Source organism: Takifugu flavidus, chromosome 18 (genome assembly GCF_003711565.1).
Source record: "Takifugu flavidus isolate HTHZ2018 chromosome 18, ASM371156v2, whole genome shotgun sequence".
Taxonomy (NCBI): Eukaryota; Metazoa; Chordata; class Actinopteri; order Tetraodontiformes; family Tetraodontidae; genus Takifugu; species Takifugu flavidus.
Genome location: NC_079537.1, coordinates 11,681,164 through 11,704,081, shown reverse-complemented (window position 1 = coordinate 11,704,081; position 22,918 = coordinate 11,681,164). Strand labels below are relative to the sequence as shown.

General features: G+C 48.5%; 1 protein-coding gene across 1 annotated transcript in view; it reads right to left on the bottom strand.

Annotated features, from left to right (window-relative positions):
* shank1 (SH3 and multiple ankyrin repeat domains 1) overlaps positions 1–22,918 on the bottom strand; it is a 41,689-nt gene that overhangs the window by 9,494 nt on the left and 9,277 nt on the right. Inside the window, 18 exon segments of the mRNA XM_057015442.1 lie at positions 2,513–2,593; positions 2,677–2,812; positions 2,930–3,054; positions 3,125–3,207; positions 9,917–9,992; positions 10,319–10,432; positions 10,846–10,997; positions 11,103–11,224; positions 11,805–11,974; positions 12,174–12,240; positions 12,465–12,542; positions 12,722–12,838; positions 13,818–13,985; positions 14,325–14,479; positions 15,467–15,575; positions 15,663–15,734; positions 16,194–16,397; positions 20,260–20,796. Coding sequence (XP_056871422.1) covers positions 2,513–2,593; positions 2,677–2,812; positions 2,930–3,054; positions 3,125–3,207; positions 9,917–9,992; positions 10,319–10,432; positions 10,846–10,997; positions 11,103–11,224; positions 11,805–11,974; positions 12,174–12,240; positions 12,465–12,542; positions 12,722–12,838; positions 13,818–13,985; positions 14,325–14,479; positions 15,467–15,575; positions 15,663–15,734; positions 16,194–16,397; positions 20,260–20,748 — 2,518 coding nt within the window. The 5' untranslated portion in view covers positions 20,749–20,796.

Below are 22,918 nucleotides of genomic sequence, written 5' to 3'. Positions count from 1 at the left end.
GACCCGGAACATCCCAGCTGAAAAAAGCTGCTTGGTTTACTGATAATTGTGTTGCATATGTTGGTTTTTTTTTAAACCTGACTGACATGATGGTTTTAGAGTCACCAAATGAATATCTGCATAAAACATTGCAGCCAATAACAACGCGCATTAATCAGCAACTATTACTATGAAACAACTGTGGAGCGGCGCGAAGCGTCCCAAACGTTGCCGGGAACATTGCCCCAACGTTTTATCGCCTCACGGTTCATTACGACGTTTCCAGCAGTGTCACAAATTGAGCCAGGCACTTTAAAATTAGGCTTATTGTGTTTTCTCTGAATCACCGAGAGGACAAAATCAAACACCTTTGGGAAGCAGCCACTTCGGTAGGAAATGGCATCAATGGCTGCTTCCAATTACACCCTTACTGTCGCGTTCCATCCCATTCAGATCACGAGGCGTCGACCTCGTTCACGTTGGCTCCAACCAGAATATGTTCCAACACAAATGTCCCGAAGCCGACCTCAGGAGACTCCGATCTAACCAGTAAAACACGTTAAAGGGAATGTTGGAAACCTTGAGTGCAGCCAACACAACCCAGGAGGGACGGGAGCCTCCGGCCACCAAGGTCTCAGGTAAAAACCCCAATAAGAGGTGGTTAAACTCAGCCTTTTGATGTCCCCATGCTGTGTCTGAATTAGGTCTTTGTGAGGTCAGTCACATCGAGATCACACCACCGCTGGCTCCAGCGCCGCATCTACACACACTTCCGTACACACGCGGCAGCAACCCCAATATAAAAAGCCAGGCTGGCGTCAGAAGATGTCCACTAAGCTGGAGCCTAAACAAAAACGCTGCTGATTTTCTCCTGCTACTCCTGCAAAGCCAAATGTAACATGCCGACTATGTCGTGCTCAGAAACGATAGTCGTCAAGTGTCCCCTTAATGGTTCGAGATGTTTCTGAAAGTTGTCTCTTCATGTTGGTTGTGGTGATAGAAATCAGCAGTGGGGACGCATCTATTCTTCATTCATTTGCGGCCCGTTCTCTTGAGGGCTCCGAATGGGTTCCGACGGTGTCCGATACATGAAGCTCGTCCCACTAATTGTGCTGCACTCGTGTGCTGAGATGAGGCAGATTTTCACAGTGCTGGCAGTGCAGCAAGTGTGTGTAGTAGCAGCTCGTAATGTGGAGTTCAGGAGCTGTGATTCTGGTGCTCATGCTTGGTGCAGGTCAGGTGAGGTCACACCACGGAGAGGAGGTGGGGGGGAGGGGGGGGTTAAGGCAGAAAGTCATCAAAGGGCTGTTTTCCCACAGAGAAATGCTGGACAGTTGCATTTTTAACAGCGCAGACAGGAAACGAGTGAAAGCAGATCCAAGAGCACACGGCCCTCTCCAGCATGTCCACACGCCAGCAGCTCTCATGCCACCAGGCCACCAGGCCCTCACTGGCCATGCCCAGAACCCGACATCAAACGGAACATGTTGAGCAGAAACAGACAATCACCGGGTCACAAAATCCCAGCCAACAACCTGATTGGCAAATGGGGGTGTTGACCCGCCACGCGAACTCTTCTCCCACAGTTCTGCTTCAAACGGGGATGCTACAGCCGTTACTATAGCAACAGACCGGGAATATATATATAGTTTATTTTTTTCTTCGAAAATTACTCATCTCAGTTTTACACTGGATGAGGTTTTTTTTTGTTTTTTCTTCGCAACTTCATGAAGAACAAGAAAAAAAAACATTATAGAAACCAGGGAGATATTTCTCCATCCTTTCCATGTCCAACACGACACGCCCGCAGTGATGTCCGTGGCACCTGGAACTCAGGTGAACCCTCCGGGACGTTACCTTGGCAACATGTTTATGAGCGTGTGCATGTGTGTGTGTTGAGGAGAGAGGCCCGCGGACTGCTCAGTGGGCGGGGTTAAAGCTGTGGTCCAGGAGCAGTGGGGTCAGGGGTGCAGGGGTATAAGAGGGTAGAGAGACGGGCAGTGCGAGAGGGATCACAGGGTGGATGGCGACATCGTTGTTCTGGGTGGGGTTACCTGTAGTGGGGGTGCTGGAAGTGACAGTGTGGAACCTCTGAAAAAACAGTGAAACGCATTGAGACTGTCATTCCAGCGCGAGCTAATCCACGTTCACCTCTACTCGCTGTCGCTGGGTCGGCTGCGCTATCGGCGTTCCCACTTTCTTAACGCCTAAATTTAGCCCCGGCTTAACTCCCCTCCACACCTCAGCTATGTTTAGTCGCCCCAACACTGCTACCGTCGCCCTACCTGATCCCTGACGTTCACAGAGAACATTAGCACCCAAGCTACTTATGGAATAAGCTGTAAATATGTAAACAAAATAAATAAATTCACCTATATAATCTGCTCAGTCAGGTAAAACGTCCACTATGATACGATCTATTGAGGGGTTCGTCTTCTCGTCATAAAATGATTCAATTCTGACAGAGCAGGTCAGGGAACTGCAACCAGGTTGTTTGGAGTTTGTGTTTTCTGTATTGGAGCCAATTTCTTACCCATCTCCTCCAGTTCTGAAGTCATGGATTTAGATCTCAGCGCGATGGCCGGGGTGCTCAGCCTCTTGCTCTGCTGGGGAACTGGTGGGGGGGGGACAGCGGGGTCGGTCAGGCTCAGGAAGCACCTGCAGCAACACGCCAGGCCATACTGAACTCATCCTTACTTTTCTTCCTCGAACCGTCGTCCATGTCAGGGTTGCGGGTAACCATGACGACCTTGACCATGAGGCTGTTGCCACCTTGCCGGATCATGTTGACCACCTGCCTGTGGCCGACCTTCACCACATTCTGCCCATTGACCTGGGATAGATTAAGAGTTTATGGTCAGTTTCGACGCTTTGCCCGTGCATTTAGTCACCGGTGGCAACGGGTCCAAAACTGAAAAGAACCGTTGGTGCAAGCAAATCGTGGCCATACTTCTATGAGGAAATCTCCCATCCTGAGGCCGGCTCGCCACGCAACACCGCCCTCGTCCACCGACTCCAGGTACTGCAGGGCGGGGAACGCCGGGGTGGGGGTGAACTCTTCGATCGGGGTCTGAGCTGGAGAAGCAACAAACAGGACCAGACGTCACAACGTCGTTAAGTGCGACGTTTATTTCCTACAAATCACCTTTAGCGCCCCGCAGCACAAAGCCGAAACCTTCGCTGTCTTTCTTCTGCAACAGCACCGTCTTCTCCTTGATTATATAGTCGCTAGCAGAGAAGACACAGAAGATGGGGTTAGAAGCAGCGCAGGAGAAACGGCTGCTGCACAGTCCTGTTCTGGAATAAGACAGAACCAAAGACTCGTCTAAATAAAACCACACCTGACAATACCGCTCAAGCTAGTCAAAGTCTATAAGTGCTTCTGTGTGTGACTTTACACACTAGTAGTTGCAGTTCTGATCACTTATTTTGCCCCTGAAGTTTTAGTAAGAACGTTCTCGGGGCTAAAATGGACTTGTTTGTCTTTATTCGGGTTTCACTTCCATTGCAGAGTCTGCAATAATGTTAAATAACTGTAATAGCATTAAATGTGGGGGAATATTTTTGACTCTCAGATAAAAATATGTTGGCACAAAATGAAATTTAAACAAGGAATCGGAGCAAACATTGTCTTGGCTGTATCATGGCTTGTTGAGATTTCCGGCACATGCTAGTAAATAAGGGTGCTATAAAGGCATCTGTCCTCCAACAAACTTGTTATGAATGGAACGACCAACGCGATATTCTGCCAAACCGATATACATAAACCGCATCAGCTGTAACACACTGTAGACCTCATGCAGATAATCCCATCGTGCACCAAAATAGTCTCAGCCCTCTCCATCTGTTCCTCCCGTTCTCTTCCACTCTTCACTGAGTTTGAGTCTTTTGTACATTTCTCCTATCTAATGGCCCTGACTGTTCCATACCTCTCTCTGTACTGGCTTCCCTCCCTTTTTCCTTCAAACTTCCACTAATTTTTGCCATAATCACATTTGCCCTGAATGATCCCTTTCATTCATTCTCCATTGGAGTGCATGATGCTCTCCACAGGCTGAGAGCGTCTCTGTCTCTGCCAAGGCTCGTCTCTTTGTTATTCTTGTCCTCTTCTGCTCGTGTTGCCCAGCCTGAGAGGAACCGAGCTGATAAATGGGGACACACTGTACATACAAACACAGATAAACCTCTCAACAGGGTGCAGCATGTAGCAACTCTCCAGGGACACAAATGCACAAGAGTAAATGCTGACTAATGCAAGCCGTAACCATTAGCAACTTTTAAATCATAGCTTTGCTAAGAGCGTAAAGACGCTAACATTACAGACCACGAGCACCCGTGGAAGATGTAATAAAGTGGCAGCTAAGAATAATGCAGAATATCACCGAGAAAAGAGTGACGCAAAGTCGAGTTAATGACCACGTGCACAGACAAACGTACACAGAGTGCTGGCTTTTCAAACACATCACATCTCGCAGTTATGCGGCCCACTTAGGAGGCACGTATCTCCACACAATCTCCTCCTACCAGCTTGTCATCAATGCTGCCATCAAATAAGTGTCATTAGATGTGCTTCAGTGGCTTCAGCCTCTCAAGTCCGAATCCATGGAACAAATGCTCATCCAAGGGTGGCTGAACAGTGCTGCCTAAACAAGAGAATTCTTAGAATAACCCACTTCCCAAAATCCACAGCGTGCTTGTTCTCTGTTTAGTAGAGCATGAAGGCCGTCCTGGGTGAAATGCAAAGGGGAGAAATATCCCATAAAGTTCTACTTGGCAGGGATAAAACACGGATGTGATTCTTGGTTTTGTTACATGTTACCGATATAACACCAGTTTAAATCGTTGCATTAACCTTGTGACAATAAAACATCAACATAAAACAGGTTGCGCCACTCCAGTGCAGCATGTCGAATGCATCATTGGGAGCGATCAGTCAGCGATAGTGCCGCTCGGTATTAGTCACATAGTGTTGTCAACAGTGTCTTAGACACAAGCGAGTGAGCAGAGTGATCCGGCGCAGCATTTGTCAAAGTCACGGCATTAAGTCGCTTCGCCAAAGTGCCGCCACCGTGATGCAGAGGTGGAAGAAAGCACGCTGGGTCAGACCCCACTTTGCTGTCATCCTGGATTTCTCCCTCCGCTTACATTCAGTCACACCCACAACCATGTAAATACGCACGCTGCACATCATAAAGAATGACATGTGCAATCATCCGGCCAAGCAGGGGACGGTACGTTCCCCGCCGTACCTGAATACCACCTGAACACACACACGCACCACGCAAACCTGCGTCGGCTTCGCTCGTGCCACTGCAGCTTTTTAGGAGGATATTTATTCAGAGGGCGACTCAAAATCACACATGTTCATACAGTAAGACACAGAACAGCTGCACCGCTCGCACGCGGGGCTGTGCAGCTGCAGCTGTCGCTCGTCCAACACACACACACACACACACACACACACACACACACACGCACACACACGCAACTATAAAACACATCCGCCTGGAAGCATGCACTGCAACATCTGCAAATCTATGTCATTGATCAGCCATGCCAAGCATGAAGTCCACATGTATGCGTCCCTCCCCACCTCCCCTTGTCTCCCCTGGCAACTGGAGAGCGTAAGACAGAGGGAGGGGGTAAAAAATAAAAAAAATCCATGGCAAGTACCTGTAAATGAACCAGACGCTCCTATTCACAGGGCCCAGCGACGGCCAGGATGAAGAGAGGGAGAGGGAGAGGGAGAGATCCTCCTCACCGCATGCCCCCATCGCCATTTCCTCCCCTCCCTCTCCTCCTCCTCCTGTTCCTTCTCCTTTCCGTCTTCCAGTGAGACAGCAGCAAGCGCAAGCCACGAGGTAGGAGGAGGAGGAGAGGAGGAAGAGGAAGAGCGAGGGATGGAAGAAGGGAAAGGGAGAGGACCGAGCTCTCCCAGCCCCTTCATACTTAAGACAGAGAGTGAGAGAGTGAGTGTGAGAGAGAGAGAGAGAGAGAGAGAGAGAGAGAGAGAGAGAGAGAGAGAGAGAGAGAGAGAGAGAGAGAGAGAGAGAGATGGTTCATTGTGACTGCGACACAGCGAGAGAGAAAAAGGGAGAGAGAAAAGAAGCAAGAGCAGAGGGAGGGGGGAATAAGGTAGCTTTAAAAAGGAGAGACAGAAATGAGGTAATTGAGACAGGAAAGTGGGACTGTTTGTAGAGATTTGGTTTGCAGCAGCCACAGTCCCAACATGCAGGCGTCCATGTGGTCAACAACACTGGAGTCACCCCCCCCCCCCTCCTCCTCCTCCTCCATTTCCCTTTGACTGATATGCAGCCTCCATTCAGCCCATCCATCACCCACTTCCCATTCACTGAAAAACACGAGTGACGTCTTGTCCCGGCCACGTCTCAGAAGTGATCAAGCTGAGCCGGAAAATTCCGTTTTGGGAACCGGTCCGCTGTCATTCCCGCCACACGACATCAGATATTGGTTCAAATTCCAATGATGCAACGCTGCAAATAACGGGGATACAGTGGCCGACTCTCCAAGAATAACCGATGATCCCAATATCAGCTCCCTCCTGTGGTTACGGAGCCCACGGCTCCAATTACACCGACGTCTCTCTCCACCATCTCTCTATTGCTCATTTTCAAACATACGTGCACAAACACACACACACACACACACACGTGCTATAAACAAACCATGAATAAGAGGGTAGAGCAGAGTGGGGTGAGGGGGAGGAGATGCACCGACGCAGACAGGAAGGGGAGAGAGGACAGAGAAACAGCTGGCGGGTGAGTAGCGGAAGGAGGAAGAGGAGCAGAGAGGGGAGCAGTCTTTGGAACAGGCACTCACATCATCTCCAGTCAGAGCTTCCGTCCACGTATGTCAAAGCCGTCCCCCGTCGACCTGCCCTCCCTCCCGTCGTCCTCCCTACTTTCCCTCTCCCGGTTTCACTTCCTGGGAGGACGATCCCAGCTCTTGTCCTCTCTCCTTATATCGCTGCCTTTTCGTCCCCCTCCCGCCGCGACGCCGCACACAGCATGTGTTTGTGTATGTGCACGTGCGACGATGAGAGGGGATGAAAGAGAAGGGAAGACCGAAAAAGGGGGGAGGGAGTCGGAAAGCCATCAAAAGGGCCGAGTGGTTGTGTTTGTGCACTTTTGTGCGCACTAAACAAACAAAAGCGCAATTACGTTCACACACCTGCAACGCTGCGTCTCACAGGGCTGCTGCATTCAGGTGCCTTTGGAAACGCTGGAGAAACACGTTCTGCACCGACTCAGACCAAGATGACAATGAAGGCGAGTGAACAGTACGTTGGACCATCGTCGTTGGACCATCGTCGGAATAAGTTGGGCAAACTTCCCAAGTTAGGCTGCCGCTCAGATGTTCTGGTAAACAGGTGCATTGCAATAAGAAATGACTTAAAATAACAGCCAAACCTCTCAGACTCGCACTGCTGTCCTCCCCCCACTTTTTATTGGGGGTTTTCACAGTCCTGCAAACTTATTCACCCTGATTATTGAGCTCGTGAACTTAATCTTCTGTATTTCCATGTTCTCTGATCGGAGATACCTCCGATTCATTCCAGCTGCTCTCTCAGGCTTGATCAGGAAAGAGATAATCTGTCCTACTTCCCAAAATCCCCATTTAGAGTTTAAATGCTGCAGAATCGGTGCTGCTGTTTGTCAGCGTGCCAGTTATTATGCTGCTGCCTCTTCTTCTGTTAATATTTCCTTCTTCTGATCTACAGACCACAACATATAAAAACAAAGTTAATTCATGTACAGAGGGCATTCCTCCAAACAGTTTTGATCCATGTTATTTTCACACAAACAATAAGCATCTGCTTAGTCCCTTTTTGTTTATGAGAAATGGCTCTGTTTATCCCGAACCTCTCGCCAACGCGAGTCCACCTTTAGAGTGTCCTTCAGCGTCTGACCTCCAGATGGAGACACCACAGGGAAGATGAGGTGATAGAAAGAAAATTAAAAAAGTGCTTAGGGGTCAGCAACACAATGAAGAACAGAAAGTTAAGGAAGGAGGCAGGGATGGTCAAAAGAAGTGTCCAAATATAGCTGCTGAAGAGAGGGACGGTGAGAAAGCGCATGTAGAGATGAAGCATGTGGGCCTTTGTGAGGGTGGCTCTGAGTCAGCCATGCCAACCGGCTCGGGCAAACAAATTGTCTCAGGCTGTTCGTGCCGCAGTACAAGTTGTTAATTATCCAAGATGTGTGTGGAAAAAACTCTATGCATGTGAGTGCGCGCATGCCTGGATGAGAACTGTGACTGTTGGTGAAAAGCATGTTAATAATAAATGATAATGTGTGAAGAGAACAAGAGAGGGGCACGGACATGCATGTAAGTAAGACCTAGTGGTTGATAATGGCTCTAAATGTGTGTCCCTTTCCTCAGAGCAAATCACAAACAGTGAAAATAGTCTTCAAATGAGGTCATGATTGCCAGGGTGCAGAAGCAAGGCACTAGGCAGGACTCGCTGCCTGTTGTCAACATGCGTCAACAAACCTCCAGCATGAATAATCCATCAATGTTTCAGTCCCTCTTAGGAGCCACAGCGAGGACAAATGTATGCATCAGCATGAGAGCCATCCAAGATGCGTCCTGTTGGGCATCGCTGCATTAACTGCCTAAAAGCATCTTTCCCCACCTCGACTCTGCAGCCTGTACGTGCAGCAAAAGGCAGATTAATAAAGTAAGAAACTCGAAAGGTCCTGACGGCAAAACTCGGCCAGTCTCCTCAGATTAAATTCAGCAACGTCAGCAGATCGGAGCACTGCAGGTGGACCTGCTGCCTGGGTATGAAACCAGCTGATCCAGGTGGACCTGCAGCCTGGGTATGAAACCAGCTGATCCAGGTGGACCTGCAGCCTGGGTATGAAACCAGCTGATCCACCTGGACCTGCAGCCTGGGTATGAAACCAGCTGATCCAGGTGGACCTGCAGCCTGGGTATGAAACCAGCTGATCCAGGTGGACCTGCAGCCTGGGTATGAAACCAGCTGATCCAGGTGGACCTGCAGTCTGGGTATGAAACCAGCTGATCCAGGTGGACCTGCAGCCTGGGTATGAAACCAGCTGATCCAGGTGGACCTGCAGCCTGGGTATGAAACCAGCTGATCCAGGTGGACCTGCAGCCTGGGTGTGAAACCAGCTGATCCAGGTGGACCTGCAGCCTGGGTATGAAACCAGCTGATCCAGGTGGACCTGCAGCCTGGGTATGAAACCAGCTGATCCAGGTGGACCTGCAGTCTGGGTATGAAACCAGCTGATCCAGGTGGACCTGCAGTCTGGGTATGAAACCAGCTGATCCAGGTGGACCTGCAGCCTGGGTATGAAACCAGCTGATCCAGGTGGACCTGCAGCCTGGGTATGAAACCAGCTGATCCTGGTGGACCTGCAGCCTGGGTATGAAACCAGCTGATCCAGGTGGACCTGCAGCCTGGGTATGAAACCAGCTGATCCAGGTGGACCTGCAGCCTGGGTATGAAACCAGCTGATCCAGGTGGACCTGCAGCCTGGGTATGAAACCAGCTGATCCAGGTGGACCTGCAGCCTGGGTATGAAACCAGCTGATCCTGTGAATCCTTCACCCAACACAACAGACATCAGGGCCACCCAGCGGCGTATGAATCGGAACATGAACCTCTTCTTATCCGAGCAGAGACGAGATTAGACCACAGAAACCACAAACAACCCCCCCCCCCCCACGATGCGCCGCGTGCCCGAACGCTCAAGCACAATGAAAAGGTCATCGGGCGCCATCCCAGTGATATGGTTGTTTTTAGCAGGGTGCTGAGCTGCTTCTTCTCTTACAAGAGTGGGGCTGATCCAGACGAGTGACGGTCCTCAGAGGAACGACCAGAAAAATCACAGCATCTTTATTCAACCAGGATTCAAGCCTCATTTTTTTAAGGCAAGACTTGTCTCACCTGGGAGCATCGAAGCTGTCGTAGGAGCCAACGGTATAATGGCGGAACAGGCGTTTGGCTCGTTCACCGCGGCTCTCTGAAACACATCATCCAAGACCCTGAATGTTATTACTGGTGTATTACATGTTGTTATAACAGCAACAGAGGGGCTGCTCCCGTCAACAATGAAGCCAATGCTGGGATCCAGGAGCTACACCACAACTTTAGGTGGTTAATTAAACGTTGGAAAGTCGCCTTTAAGGCAACTTCAATCAATTGATCAATATAAAATAAAAGCTGCTACATAGACGAAGATAGAAGTACATTCATATTTGGCTGCTTGGGAACTTGGCGACTGCTTTTTCCAGCCGTCTCGTTCCGTTTGAGTGTGTTTTCGTGTGCGTGCACGTGTGCGGCGATCACCTGATCGGCTGTCCTGGCTGCGATGCATCACTTCCTCCACACAGTCAGATGGGAACCAGCCTGTTCGGCCCCTGACCGTCCCCTCCCAGTATCCGCCCTCGCCAACGCTCAACACTAGAGGGGGCGGAGCAACAAGCAGCGCGTCAGGAAGAGACGACGAGCGCCGACAGACTCACACTCGCACATACGGAGACAACAAAAATAATGACACACACACGTGCAAACTGCAGACACACTCGCCGAGACACACCGACCTGGCGACACCTCACACTCACTCACAAACACACACATATTGCGGGGTCTTTCCACTCTTGCCAGGACATTTATAAATGAAGTTCTGGTATTTTTAATACTTTTGATACCAAAGCTAAAAGGATGATTCACATTTATCTGAAACTGAATGGAAAGGTCTCTTGTCCATGTAAGAGACGGTGTCCTAGCAGGACATTTACAGACAAATACAACATGATGTCCAGGAACACACATCCAGATACACCGATAATGACGAAACACACACACACACACACCTTTGACCCGGTCCCCCTTATTGAAACTTATTTCGCGTTCTCCCTGGGCAGAGTGCGATCTGGTGGCCACAAAGACTCGGCCTGGGACGGCGCTGTAGAGGCGCCTCCGCTGGCCGGCGGTCTGCACGGCTGTGGCGGCGGCGGCGGCCGGCCTGGGTGAAATGAACCGATGGCTTCTGATGATTTCTCTTGGTTTTCTGATGTGTTGCTCTACATTCTTGATCGAAAGTACGCAGACGTGGATGACCTCCACTCACCCCTGTCTTCGACTCTGCCTGCTCCGGTCCTCCTTGTCCCCAATCCTCCCCCGAGACGGGGAACGTGTTCGTGCCCCCCTGGGACTGCTGGAGCTCCGTAGGGTCCCTGTATGTTTAAACCCCTGTAAGGAACAAGGAGAGAGGTCGATACATAGCTGTAAAAGTGATATCGAATGAACCCACATATCTATATCAATGATAAATACCACATGAACTTTAATCAGAATGGTGCATACAATAGAATCCATGGAGTGTAAATGACTTGTAACTCATGTACAGTCGTTTTATTACCATCTGCTGCATGTTAATGGGATATCACTCAACATGACCAATCATTATAAGATAATGATGACAACCGCTTGCGACTTCATCATTCATCTCTGGCTATAATTAACAGCACGGGCGAGCCAAGAGGGAAGCTGGAGCAAGAGATGAAGACTCTGCAGCGACTCCTGGAATTTTCAGTTTGAATTCTCAGTTGTCATGCAGAACAATCCTGCCCTCTAGTGGCCGTGTAGCAGTTTGCTCAGCCATTTATGTTCCAAAACACTCTGGCTGAATTGAATATTAATTTCTACTTCATTGAGTTAGTTGTAAACTAATTCCATTTTAAATAAGCAACTTGCTTTGTGGTTGAATTACCTTGCGTGGTGCTTTGTTCATTTCTACATAAATCTGTGTGCAGGTCGGGGAAAAGTTTACCTGCACAGAGACGATGTTGGTGCCTGGAGCGTTGGGCACCGCCATCCAGTCTGGAAGGTTCATGCTGCTATCACTGTTGGCCCGGAGGAAGGGATGAGGGTGGGGAACCACCAGAGTCCGGCCACTCTCCCGCCTTTGGGGGGCATACTTTGGAGACTCCACAAAGGGAACTTGGAGGTAAAAATAGAGAATCTTTTATTTTTCACATGATCTAGATGCCATCACCAGCTGCCCATTGAAGAAAATTAGAGTGATGATTACATTTAAATTACATTTATTTTTATTTTTACAATAATTTATGAAGAATTGCGATATCTCATCATAAAAAAATGAAGCCAATCAACTTCCCGGCAGACTCCAGCTACTTACCAACATCTGTATCCCTGTGATTTTTAATAATTTCTCCCAGCTCAAAATGGCCAGACATAACGGCCACCTGATTAAAAAAACAAACAATCACAGCACATAAATGCCCATCTCTCTATTAAATGAGGTTCATCTTATCTTCAAAACATCCACGCGCGGCCTCGCACACCTGCATTCTGTCCTACACCTGCTTAATGGCTCAGAGAATTCAGGCCATCACATTTGACAGCATTAAATGTGATAACAAACAACCACACAGTGCACACAATTATCATGCACACACTCAACCCTCACCTGGAAAGGGGTCTGTCCGTTGTTGTTTTTGGTCTCTTTTTTTGCTCCCCTGTAGAGCAAAATTCGTGCACAGCTTTCCTTCAACAAACAGGAGTAAAATCAGCACATTACACCAGTTAAATGACAGAATTATACGTTAAATGTTTAATCAGTTTCATATTCTGGCATCAAGAACAATTCTAAGCTGTTCGGTGATGTGTTGTTGAAACGTGTGATGCCATATTGTAGCAGGAACCTTTGCTAAAATCTCTGGTTACCTTGTTGTATAGAGCACAGATGTGCAAGGCAGTGTTTCCAGAAGCATTCTGGGAGGCAGAATCTGCCCCGTAGAAGAGCAGGTGCTCCAGATGCTGAGAGTTGCCATGCTGACAGGCCTGAGTGAGGAGGGACAGATCGTACGGGAGCAAAATAAGATCAGATGTGGAAAATGTTGTTATGGCATACAACAGAGCAGAACCCAAGGATTTAGGGTCGGGTACAGAGAGCCAACGAAGCAAACCAGAAGGGTTCTACAGTCAACACCATCTCCAAACACAGCACCAGAGAAGAGCGAGACCCAATAAACGCCCACATCTGACTTATTACTCACACTAAACGACCCAGGAACCTGATAAAACTGCAATTATTTGTCTGTCAGTAATGAGCATGACCTTCACACCTTCCACTGCTGTCTTAGAAGAAGAAATCTTTATGTGCACCCTCACGTGCCAGGATAGGTTTGCATTCCAAAATTGAGACTTTATTCTCTGCCTACACTTTGGACGTAGGAGTGTGAATCCTCCATACTTTTATCCACAAGCATGTAGAACCTCAGCAGATTCCCAGCACTGCTTCGCACGACAAAAACAAGGACTAAACACTTGTTACCAAAGGGGCGTCTATTATAATAAAAAGTCCAAATCTTAATTCAAGTTTAATTCTTAAGCAGCACATGCACGGGCAGTAAAAGATGCAGATCACAGCTGATGCTGAAGAACGACACGTGAATCAAACGCAGACCGGACCGGTACCTTTAATTCCTCTCTCTCCACTCGACAGCGGGAATGAGACGCCGGAGAGGTGCGATGGGTGGGATGAAAGGTGAAATGGGTCCAAGACAAGACATGCGAGGTCGTGGCATGAATGGGTTCTGACGTGGGCACAGATTCTTGCACAAGAACACACAATGCATTAGAATATTACCTGCACGCACACAAAGAAGCCCCCTGGAAAGCTCTTCTTCCAGGGCCTCCAACACAAGACCCAAAAGATCAACTCTGACCGACTGTGCAGGTGTGTCTCCTGCGGGACAATGATAACTGCCCCCTCAGAGAGACCCTCCTGCACCCGGGGAGATCACCTGCACACGTGTACCTGATGCGTCTCATCCCAGCCGTTCTCGTCCCTGATGCCCAGTTTGGCGTGATGATAAAGGAGTGTTTCACAGCAGGAGGTCTCCCCCCCTGTCAGCACAGTGTGGTAAAGTGGTGTCAGCCCCCTTCGGTCCTTGTAGTCAGGGGACGCTCCCAGAGACAGCAGAGCCTGCGCAGACGTACAACATAGAATTAGAAATAGGGACGGAGCCGCACACAAAAAAAAAAGTATTAAGCTGGTTTCCAAATGTTCAGGGGTCAATTTCAATGTCTTTCTTTCACTCTGGTGAAAAGAATAATAGATGTTTTGCTCATGAGCACTTTGCATGTGCGTGGGAGTGAAGGCTTGAATAGCTTGTTTGCTCATACCGTCACAGAAATGTCCAATAATTCTGCATCACTTTCAAGGCCAGCTCTATTCCAGCGGGCACCCAAACATTTCTCTACTTTCTGTATCGGGATTTTCTGCAATCAGACTGGGGTATTTGTAGGACGGATGCATGTTCACCAGCAGAGCCGTGTGACGGTGGCCTCGGACAGCCTTGTGCACTGGCGTGAGTCCATCTTTGGAGCGAAAGTCAATATGAGCCCCTCCCTCCACCAGCACCCGGATGGCCTCACCTCCACTGGGTTCACACTGCACAGCAAGGGACAGGGGTGTTTCTGTCAGAAAAACAAATACATTACACATTTATTTTTAAAGACTACTGCTTCGGATCAAGATCAGTGGAATGTCCCTTTTTACGGGTATTGGGGAGATTTGTTCCGTTACTGGGTGGGAACAATGTTTCTAGAATCGCGGGATAACGTGCTTAAAGGAAACGATGGCTCCAGTTCTAAGAACCTGCTGCGGAATTATTGCAAAACAAAAGCAACACCTGTAAAGTCACCTGAATCTGAGGCTCAGCATTAGAGAAGGGGATCACACTTGGGAGCATTCGGGAGCCAGAACACCGGCTGCCATAGCGACGGCAAAGGAATGGAAATGAAACGGAGGACAGACGGGTTTTTTATTGTGTCCATCCAGCTTCTTGTGTTATGATAATCTGGGGGAACGCTTTGACTGCAGTTCCTCTGATATTCTGCTGGTAGCTTGATTTAGAGATTGCCAGTTCGCCGGTTCTCTTGGCAGCCGGGAAAGTGAGCCCCTCCTGACGAGACCCGTGTTAAACGTGGTACAATTATTTCATGTCCTGACAAGTCGATTTGTGTCTCTGCCGTTCAGCACAGACTGAAGAAAAGAATGCGACAAAAAGGAGGAGAGTGATTTGCAAACGTCTGTGGAAGTGTGCAGAATCACAAAGCCTCAAAGGAGCGACACACCAGAACTTATTTCCAACGCGGCTCTCCGTCGCCCCCTGTGCTAATAAATGGAAGTGCGTCTCACACCCACGATGAGTGTGTGATTTGTATTCTTCACACTTGCTCCCAGAGTGACGGAGGCGACAGGGAGCAGCACATCCAAACTGTAAACAAGCCATCTGCTTCCACCGAAAACACACACGCGATGGGGGTAAAGCCACCAAATTGCTAAAAAGCGCTGATAAAGTGTTAGCATACATTAGTTTATGTTTATCGGCATGTGTGGAGAACCCGCCGTACAAAAGCGCTGGTTTCAGGACAGGGTTTAGGCTTTGCATTACTCCTTACCGCCCGTGTCAGAGTCTTGGAAGTTTGGATCCAGGCCTTTGTCCATGAACTTGACCATCTTGTCCACAGCACTGGTCTGGATATAATCCATGAACTTCTTCAAGCTGGCCTGTATGCGGAGAAACAAATCACTGTAAGAACACCTTTGACACTGCTAATGCTAATGCTAAGACCCAACACCATTATAGCTCCATACCTTTGTGTGTAGTTTGGCCAGTTGCTTTTCATCCAGATTGGTCTGTTTATACACTCTGGTCTTATATCGAAACTAAAATAAGGTCAGAAAAAGAGAAAAGGCAATGAGACGCTAATCACCATCAGGGTCGATAACCACAGAATAAATCTGTAGGTTTATTGTACGGATAACCTTTATCTTATTTCTCACACGTACCTCTTTTCACTGCTGGAGACAGACAAATATGAGAGAATTGGTCTGGTTTTAAAGCAGTTTAAAGAGCTTTGAAGGGATCACGGTATCATGACTAGAGGAGGACTTTGTAGATGTTACAGCTATGATACTTTGGAGAAATACGTGATAATTTAAGGTCTTTACAAGATGATCTTAATTGGATTTAAATAGGACACTCACAGATTCGATTAGACGTAACCTGAATAGCTCCGAAGGCAGCGATTTTGTCTTTATCCGTTACTTTCACACACGTGTTTTCTACCAATGTGTTTTTTCACCACTTCATCACTTTCTGGTGCCGCCGTCCCTCCGGTTTACCTCCAAATACGGAACACCTTTCTCAAAGGACTGTGGGTACTCTTTGAGCAGCCTCTCCTCCTCCAGGAATTTTGCATCATGGCCATCTGTGGCAGGCTGGAAGAGGCCGTAGTTCAGGACGTCCCGCAGAGATTCGGTCAGCGAGCACAGCACTTGCTGTTTGGCCTTCCACACAGTGGCGTCTGGGTTAAATCGCAAACACTTCTGCAAAGAGTAACACAAGCAGTGTGAGGACACGCTAAGGCATGATATGCCATTGTTTTATCTCTTCAGCCCGGTCAGTCAGCTCTCTGGGGGTAAATATTCGGACACCGACGCAGTACCGCGTTTAACCAGTAGGGGGAGACAGAAGCAGAGCCAGAGGTAGCTAATCCCACCGTTTGTAATCAGTAGACAGGAAATGAACAGTAGCCCAGTGCTGCTCCTTCCAGTGGGGTCATGAATGGCCAAATCTATAATAGTTTAGAGGTCCCATCAGCATTCTGAGCTCTAAGCACGCAGATAGCTGACGGAGGGTTTCAGCGGGCCTTGGGGTGGAGTTCTGCTCTGACCTTGAAGAAGCAGGATAATTAAGGTGCAAAGAGCCATGAATGTTTTTCCATTATTTCGATGGCGACGCGCTCAAACTGTACATTTAAAATCCTTAAGTAGCAAGTGAACCAACGCCGCCAATCATACGAACGTTCCCTGTGTATCGGAGTATCCTGCATGGGAGGGTGCATGAGATTAACAACATTTTTCCTAATAATTTCCTCCAGTGTCTCCATCCGCACACTGCCAGCCCCGTCACCAAGGCAACCGGTTCATTAGCGGAGCAAGCTGCTTGTTGCCATAGAGACAACCCTGTGTTCCCTTGGAGATGGGGTACCGGGAGGTTGTGTGTGTGCATGCTGGTGTGTGTGTGTGTGTGTGTGTGTGTGTGTGAGACAGACAGAATAACTGTGATTGTGTGAGACTGTGTGTATGTTCACATGTGAGGGAGTGTGAGGAGAGACACAGTACAGCAACAGAGAATAGACTAAAAGGGGGGGGGGGGGGATTTAGGGTGTGAAAGTTTTTTTTTTTTTTGTTTTTTTTTTAAATAGTTTGAATCAGGTTCTGCATTCATATAAGAGACATGGAAGCCTGCACACTAGAGTGTGAATAAAAGATAGAGATGAACAAAAATGGCACATATTCGTAGCAAAAAATGATCTTTTTTTTTATAAAGCCATTTAATTGACTGACGTGATTCTAAAACATTTCTTGCTTAAAGGGGTGTGAAGTGATGCTGCTGTGCTGCTCTTTGATCTGTGCTTCAGAATATGTTGCCCAGTCAATTAGGGCATATTGGTCCCCTGGTCACCCCCCCCCCCCCCTTCCTAAATGGCCTGTTTGACTAATCCAACCTGCCCCAGGATCACCAGTGACACCTTAACAGCCCTTCATCTCTGTCCTGCCCTCTAGTGGCCACACTGTAGAACGTTTGACACACTGTCGCCACACTGCAGATAAGCGATTTATATTTTTTCCTCATATCTATCTCACATCACAAATTGAATGCCATGGTGTATAGAATCAATACATCTATGGTATTGTTACAGATTATTAATGCAGAAGATGTTATAACTGATAATCAACTCCACAAAAGCTGCTCTATGAAAACAAAACGCCACTAATGAAATAGTGATATATGGTTATGACTAAATTCTGTGACTATACTGCAAATTTACACCTAAACAAAGTGATCTTTTAGTCTGTTTCAATACATTTCAATGGGATTTATAGGCTTCACATTTGCTGCCTTAAATGCTGCTGTTTTTCGTCTCATTTGAAGATCATCTTGACCAAAAATACTGCCTTGCCTCATGAAGATGTGATCACACTTTCCCACTCACATACACCCACTCATTGTGTCCATGCTGCTCTCCATCTTATCTTTCCCATTTGAATCTTATCCCTCCTTCTCTCTCCTTCAGCTCTGTCACTTATCCATGCAGAGGACTCTGTCTTCTCTCTCCCTTTTGTCCTTTTTCTTCCAACCAAATGAATGTGGACTAGGGGCCTTTAATGAGATCTATGGGGAATTAACCCCCCAGTCAACACACACACACACACACACACACACACACACACACACACACACACACACACACGCACAACATGTCGCGCTATCGTGGACTTCCTGTCCAGGCCAACACCCCTACTGCGGCTCACATTCACAACAGGAGCAAATGCATCTCGACTCTCCTCCGACCCTCCCCACCGTATTCCTGATCCTCCCATAATGCTCTCTGTCCTTTCATCTCAGCGGCGCCACCATGCAGCGGAGCGTACCGATGCTCAGGTCCTTGTGTTTGTGTTTGTGTTTGTGAGGCCGAATCCTGCCCGAGACACTTCAGCGGAGAAAACAGAGCTGTTTCAGGCGGTTCAGAGGGAACAGCACATGCCATCCAGAGATTAATTAATACCAATTAATCACTTTACAGGGGGATACAACGATTTAAAGATGAAACTAAAGGTCTGTGACTCCTGCTCAACATCTAAAATGTCTGATAGAGTTCATATAAAACACCAAGCTTATGCACAATTGTCCAATTTTTCTCTTTTGTGCCAAACGTCCTGACCTTTAGCGATGGGATATATTTTCCTACACCAAAAGGAAAATATACATGAAACCCAACACTTACATGCATGTTTTCTTCATGCTATAGCTTTTCTTCACCCATCACCCCTGCGCTTCATTTAAAACATTGGCATGCTACGGTCATTCCCTCGTCTCATTACAGCACAATTAACAAGCGATTAGAGCTTACTCAGGGTGAATTAGCCACAATGTAAAACAGACCTAATGGACTGGGAGTAAAGGAATATTACCCAGCACCAGGGGGAGGGAAGGAGGAGGAGGAGTTCAACCCCCAGCACAAGAAAAAGACAAGGGGTTTAATTCTGAGTGTGCAGAGCCCAACTGTGAGGGAGGAAAGGAAGAAATCGGGAAGAAAATGGGAGCAGGAGCGAATATTCCAGCCATGCTGGATTCCAACTGTGACCTTGAGGAAGTTCTGGCATCGATCACAGTTTAGTTCCCTCAGTGGTTGATGTGCACGTCTGACAAGTTAGGTCAATAGTGTGTGATTGATTTAGTCGGATCATGAATGCTTACCATTGTTTAGCTCATGCTTTATGAAGCAAATAAGCACAAAATGAGTAATTATATCTATGTAATGCTGAATAGGACTTTCGTCTTCGCCGCTGACTGAGGATTCTCCTCACAAGGACTTCCACTTATCCGCTTTCCACAATTAAACTTTGATGCATGTTTGCTGAAATAAGTAGAGGAGAGTGAATTATTTATGCTTGAATTTTAAAGCCCTTGAATCCTTCCCCGTCTTTCGCTCTCACGCGCAGCAGAAAACATCCCAGCACAGCTCAATAATAAATCGCAAAGGGGCGGGAGAAGGAAGAGATGAGCGAGGTATGTAAGGTCGACATGTGGACGTGGGGAAGACAGCACACAGGTGTCACACAGATCTGCAGCCTGAGAGTGGAGGAGAGCATGAGAGACACCAGCTCCGCTCACTGTCGCTACAATTGTGCTGGATTGTTCACACACATCAGAGGAGGGGGGGGGGGGTGTTCCTCCTCTCAAGGCTTCAGCTGTGTAGCTTTTTAAATCCAATTCTTTCCCCCATATTCTCGCTGTGATTTATCTAGTGTGTGATTTGGCTCCCCCTCCTCGTCTGCTCCTCTGGAGCTGGGTTGTCTTGATAGCCTCTCTCATCCTCTCAGATCTGTCACTCTGCTGACAAGTAGCTGCATTCCTCTCAAGCGCTTCGCAGGCAGAGACGTGATCTAATTGATGCTAAATCCAATGAGTTCTGCGTGAGGTTTTTCTGCGGCTCAGCAAAAGCTCTACAATGTTCGTACGGGTTCGTGAATAAATTAAATGGTGGCTGAAACACACCCATCCGGCGTGAAGCCTTACGCCTTTAATGCTTCCCGGTTAAATTAAAGGGAGCGGAGCCCCACCAACAGGACGGTGACGCCTGTGTGGGAGGCGAGAGCAGGAGCAGGCGACGTCACTGACCGTTTGCTTTATGTCGGGGATCCCGATGCGAAACACCATCATGGAGATGTGAGCGTCCTCGCCCGGGGCGGAGCTGGAGCTGCGCTCCTTCAGCCTCCTCTGCTGCTGCTGCATGTGGTTGGCCGGCGGTGGGTGGATGCCTCCAGGGTTGGTGGTGTAGGGGTTGGTGGCGTGGCCAGGGTTCCCTGGTTTCATCTGCCTGTCCCCAGCGGCTCGCCCGGCCACTTTCCCCGACTGTCTGTGCGCTCCCCTCGCCAGGCCTCCCCTCCTGACCTCCTCCACGAGCTCCTCTTCATCGTCCTCCTCTTCCCCCTCCAACTCACCGTTTTCCTCCTCTTGGTCCTCGTCATGTTCGTCTTCTTCCATTTCTTCCTCCTCTTCCTCCTCCTCCTCCTCTTCCTCCTCGGCCCCTGGATAAAGGTGTCGACTGTTTCCCAGCATTCTTTGTTGCTCCTCGTCGCTGGACAGGGGGCTGAACGGCATCGTCATGACGACAGCGCAGGCACCAGGGTCAACACCATCATTCCAAGAGAGGCACTGGAACGAAGGACAGAAAACACGATGAAAACTTTCCTGAAAAGTTTTTTTCCTAGACGGCGAGATCACATTCAACATCTATGACACTCAAAAGTCGCTATGGCAACAGACCACTTCAGCTGAAGTGCTCCCATCCCTCGTGATGACACATTATTCACACTTTCATGTAAACATGAATCTCGCTGGACCTTCAGAATCCCCGTCTCAGTCGTTACACTTGAGACAATAACTGGCACAACAGAAACTCACATCTTTACATCCACATTCAGGGCTGAAGTTTGAACTTTAGTGGATTTTGGGCTGTTTCGCTGGCCTCTGTGTACAATTTCACGCCTCGTCAATATTGCGTCATCACAGTGAAAGGTCATACGCTGACGACAGGCTAATTCAGGAGCATCTGTTGGTGTGACTGTACGTGCAGCCACGTGTCCAGAGGCATATCTGCTGTCATTGGTCAGAGGTTCACGCACTGGAACCGTCAGGCTTCACAACACAAGCAGAAGAACTCAAAGATCTTCCAAAGATGTCAGCATGTTATTCAGAGTCCTGGGCAGTTCTAAAAGCCAGTGTTTGTGTTCAAGTCCTCTTCGATAACCTTGGCCAGGCAATCGTGGCGTTTGATCAAAACGCCTGCGAACCGTAGACGGCCTTTTTCACACGCCGCTGCGTTCCGCTAACAATTGTGATGTGCCTCATAAGATGAATCTCCATAATAACTGCAGCCTTTTAAAGCGCCACCTCCATTTCTCTGGAACATCTGTTCAACACTGGGACACGGACACGCACGAAGAACAACAGCGTGATAAACCGTGAGTCACCAGAAGCCCCCTCAGAGCATCAGGCGCTACGAAAGTAAGCCCGGTAAGATGACAGATCTGTCCCTGGTGGCTCTTGCAGGCCATTTCTGGATTTTCAGCACCACTAGACTTCAGACAGCTCCACAAAGAACCAAAGCGCACGTGGCGGCAGGGAGGCCGACCAATCAGAGCAGAGAGGAGAAACAATCTGATCAGACGGTTGACCTATACAGACGGCTGCGAATCTAAAAAAGGAATCAATCCTTCTCGGCTGTGGGGGACAATTCTCGCCAATGCCCTGGCAACGTGCCATCTGGGCCATAGTTCCAGCAGAAACAGGCCAGCGGGGGCCGATATTGACCGTCCTTCCTCACACCTGCTTTGTGCCAAATGGAGGCAACACCTAAAGTAAATGAAAGTCATTTAAAATACTTGACGTAACACAAACACAATTTCAAGCCTGGCTAAACAGCTTGTTTGAGAAACTTATGTCTTCTCTCCGCTTCCCCTTCTCCGTTTGTGACGAATGCAAAGCAGCAGAGCGAAACATCTGGTTCAGAACACGTGGAAGACGTTCACGGGCCTCGGAGCACTGTGGCTAAAGTCATCCGAACACACATCCAGCCATCCGTCACCTGACCAGATTTCAGTCACAGCTTTGCAGGAGACGTTCCCAGACAGACGGATTCATCCTCTGAGGAGCGTCTGTGCAGGACTTTTTACACTTTTTACGTAGTTTGGGGAAGAAACTGGTCCCCATGACGCAGCATTCTGGTAGCACGAAGCTGTGGGTAGACGGGGGCGAACAAACCAGAGCAGAAGCCGCAATTACGCAGAAATGCTCGGGGGTGGGAGAGATCTTAAACCAGATTACATAGATCTGAGCTAATGACCGCCACGTAGGACGCGTTGCCATACGGGGCCAATCTGCTGGAGCGTCGAGATCTTAAAAAGATGGCGAGGAAGGCTCCTGAAGCTGATGATGGTGAGGATCTCCTCGCAGCTCAGAGGTGTTTATCACTGCCAGCTCTGCAGACTGAAGCAGCAAAACCGTTGAATAAAATCCACCCACGTGCCAGGCTGAGATCATCAGCCCTCTGAGTGTGGCTGGTGTGTCAACGCTGGTTTTGTGCAAGTGCTCAGAGGTGCCTATTCATGTTCTCTTTCCTGCAGGGTTGAGATCAGGAACGGAGTCGGAGCCGAGGAGAGCGGCGGCGCCGTTAACAGGCTGAACTACAAACTTTCAACTGGCATCAATTAAGCTCAAACAGGTCAGGACGGAGCAAATTAGGAGCGGAAGTCACGACTCATACATAACAGACCCC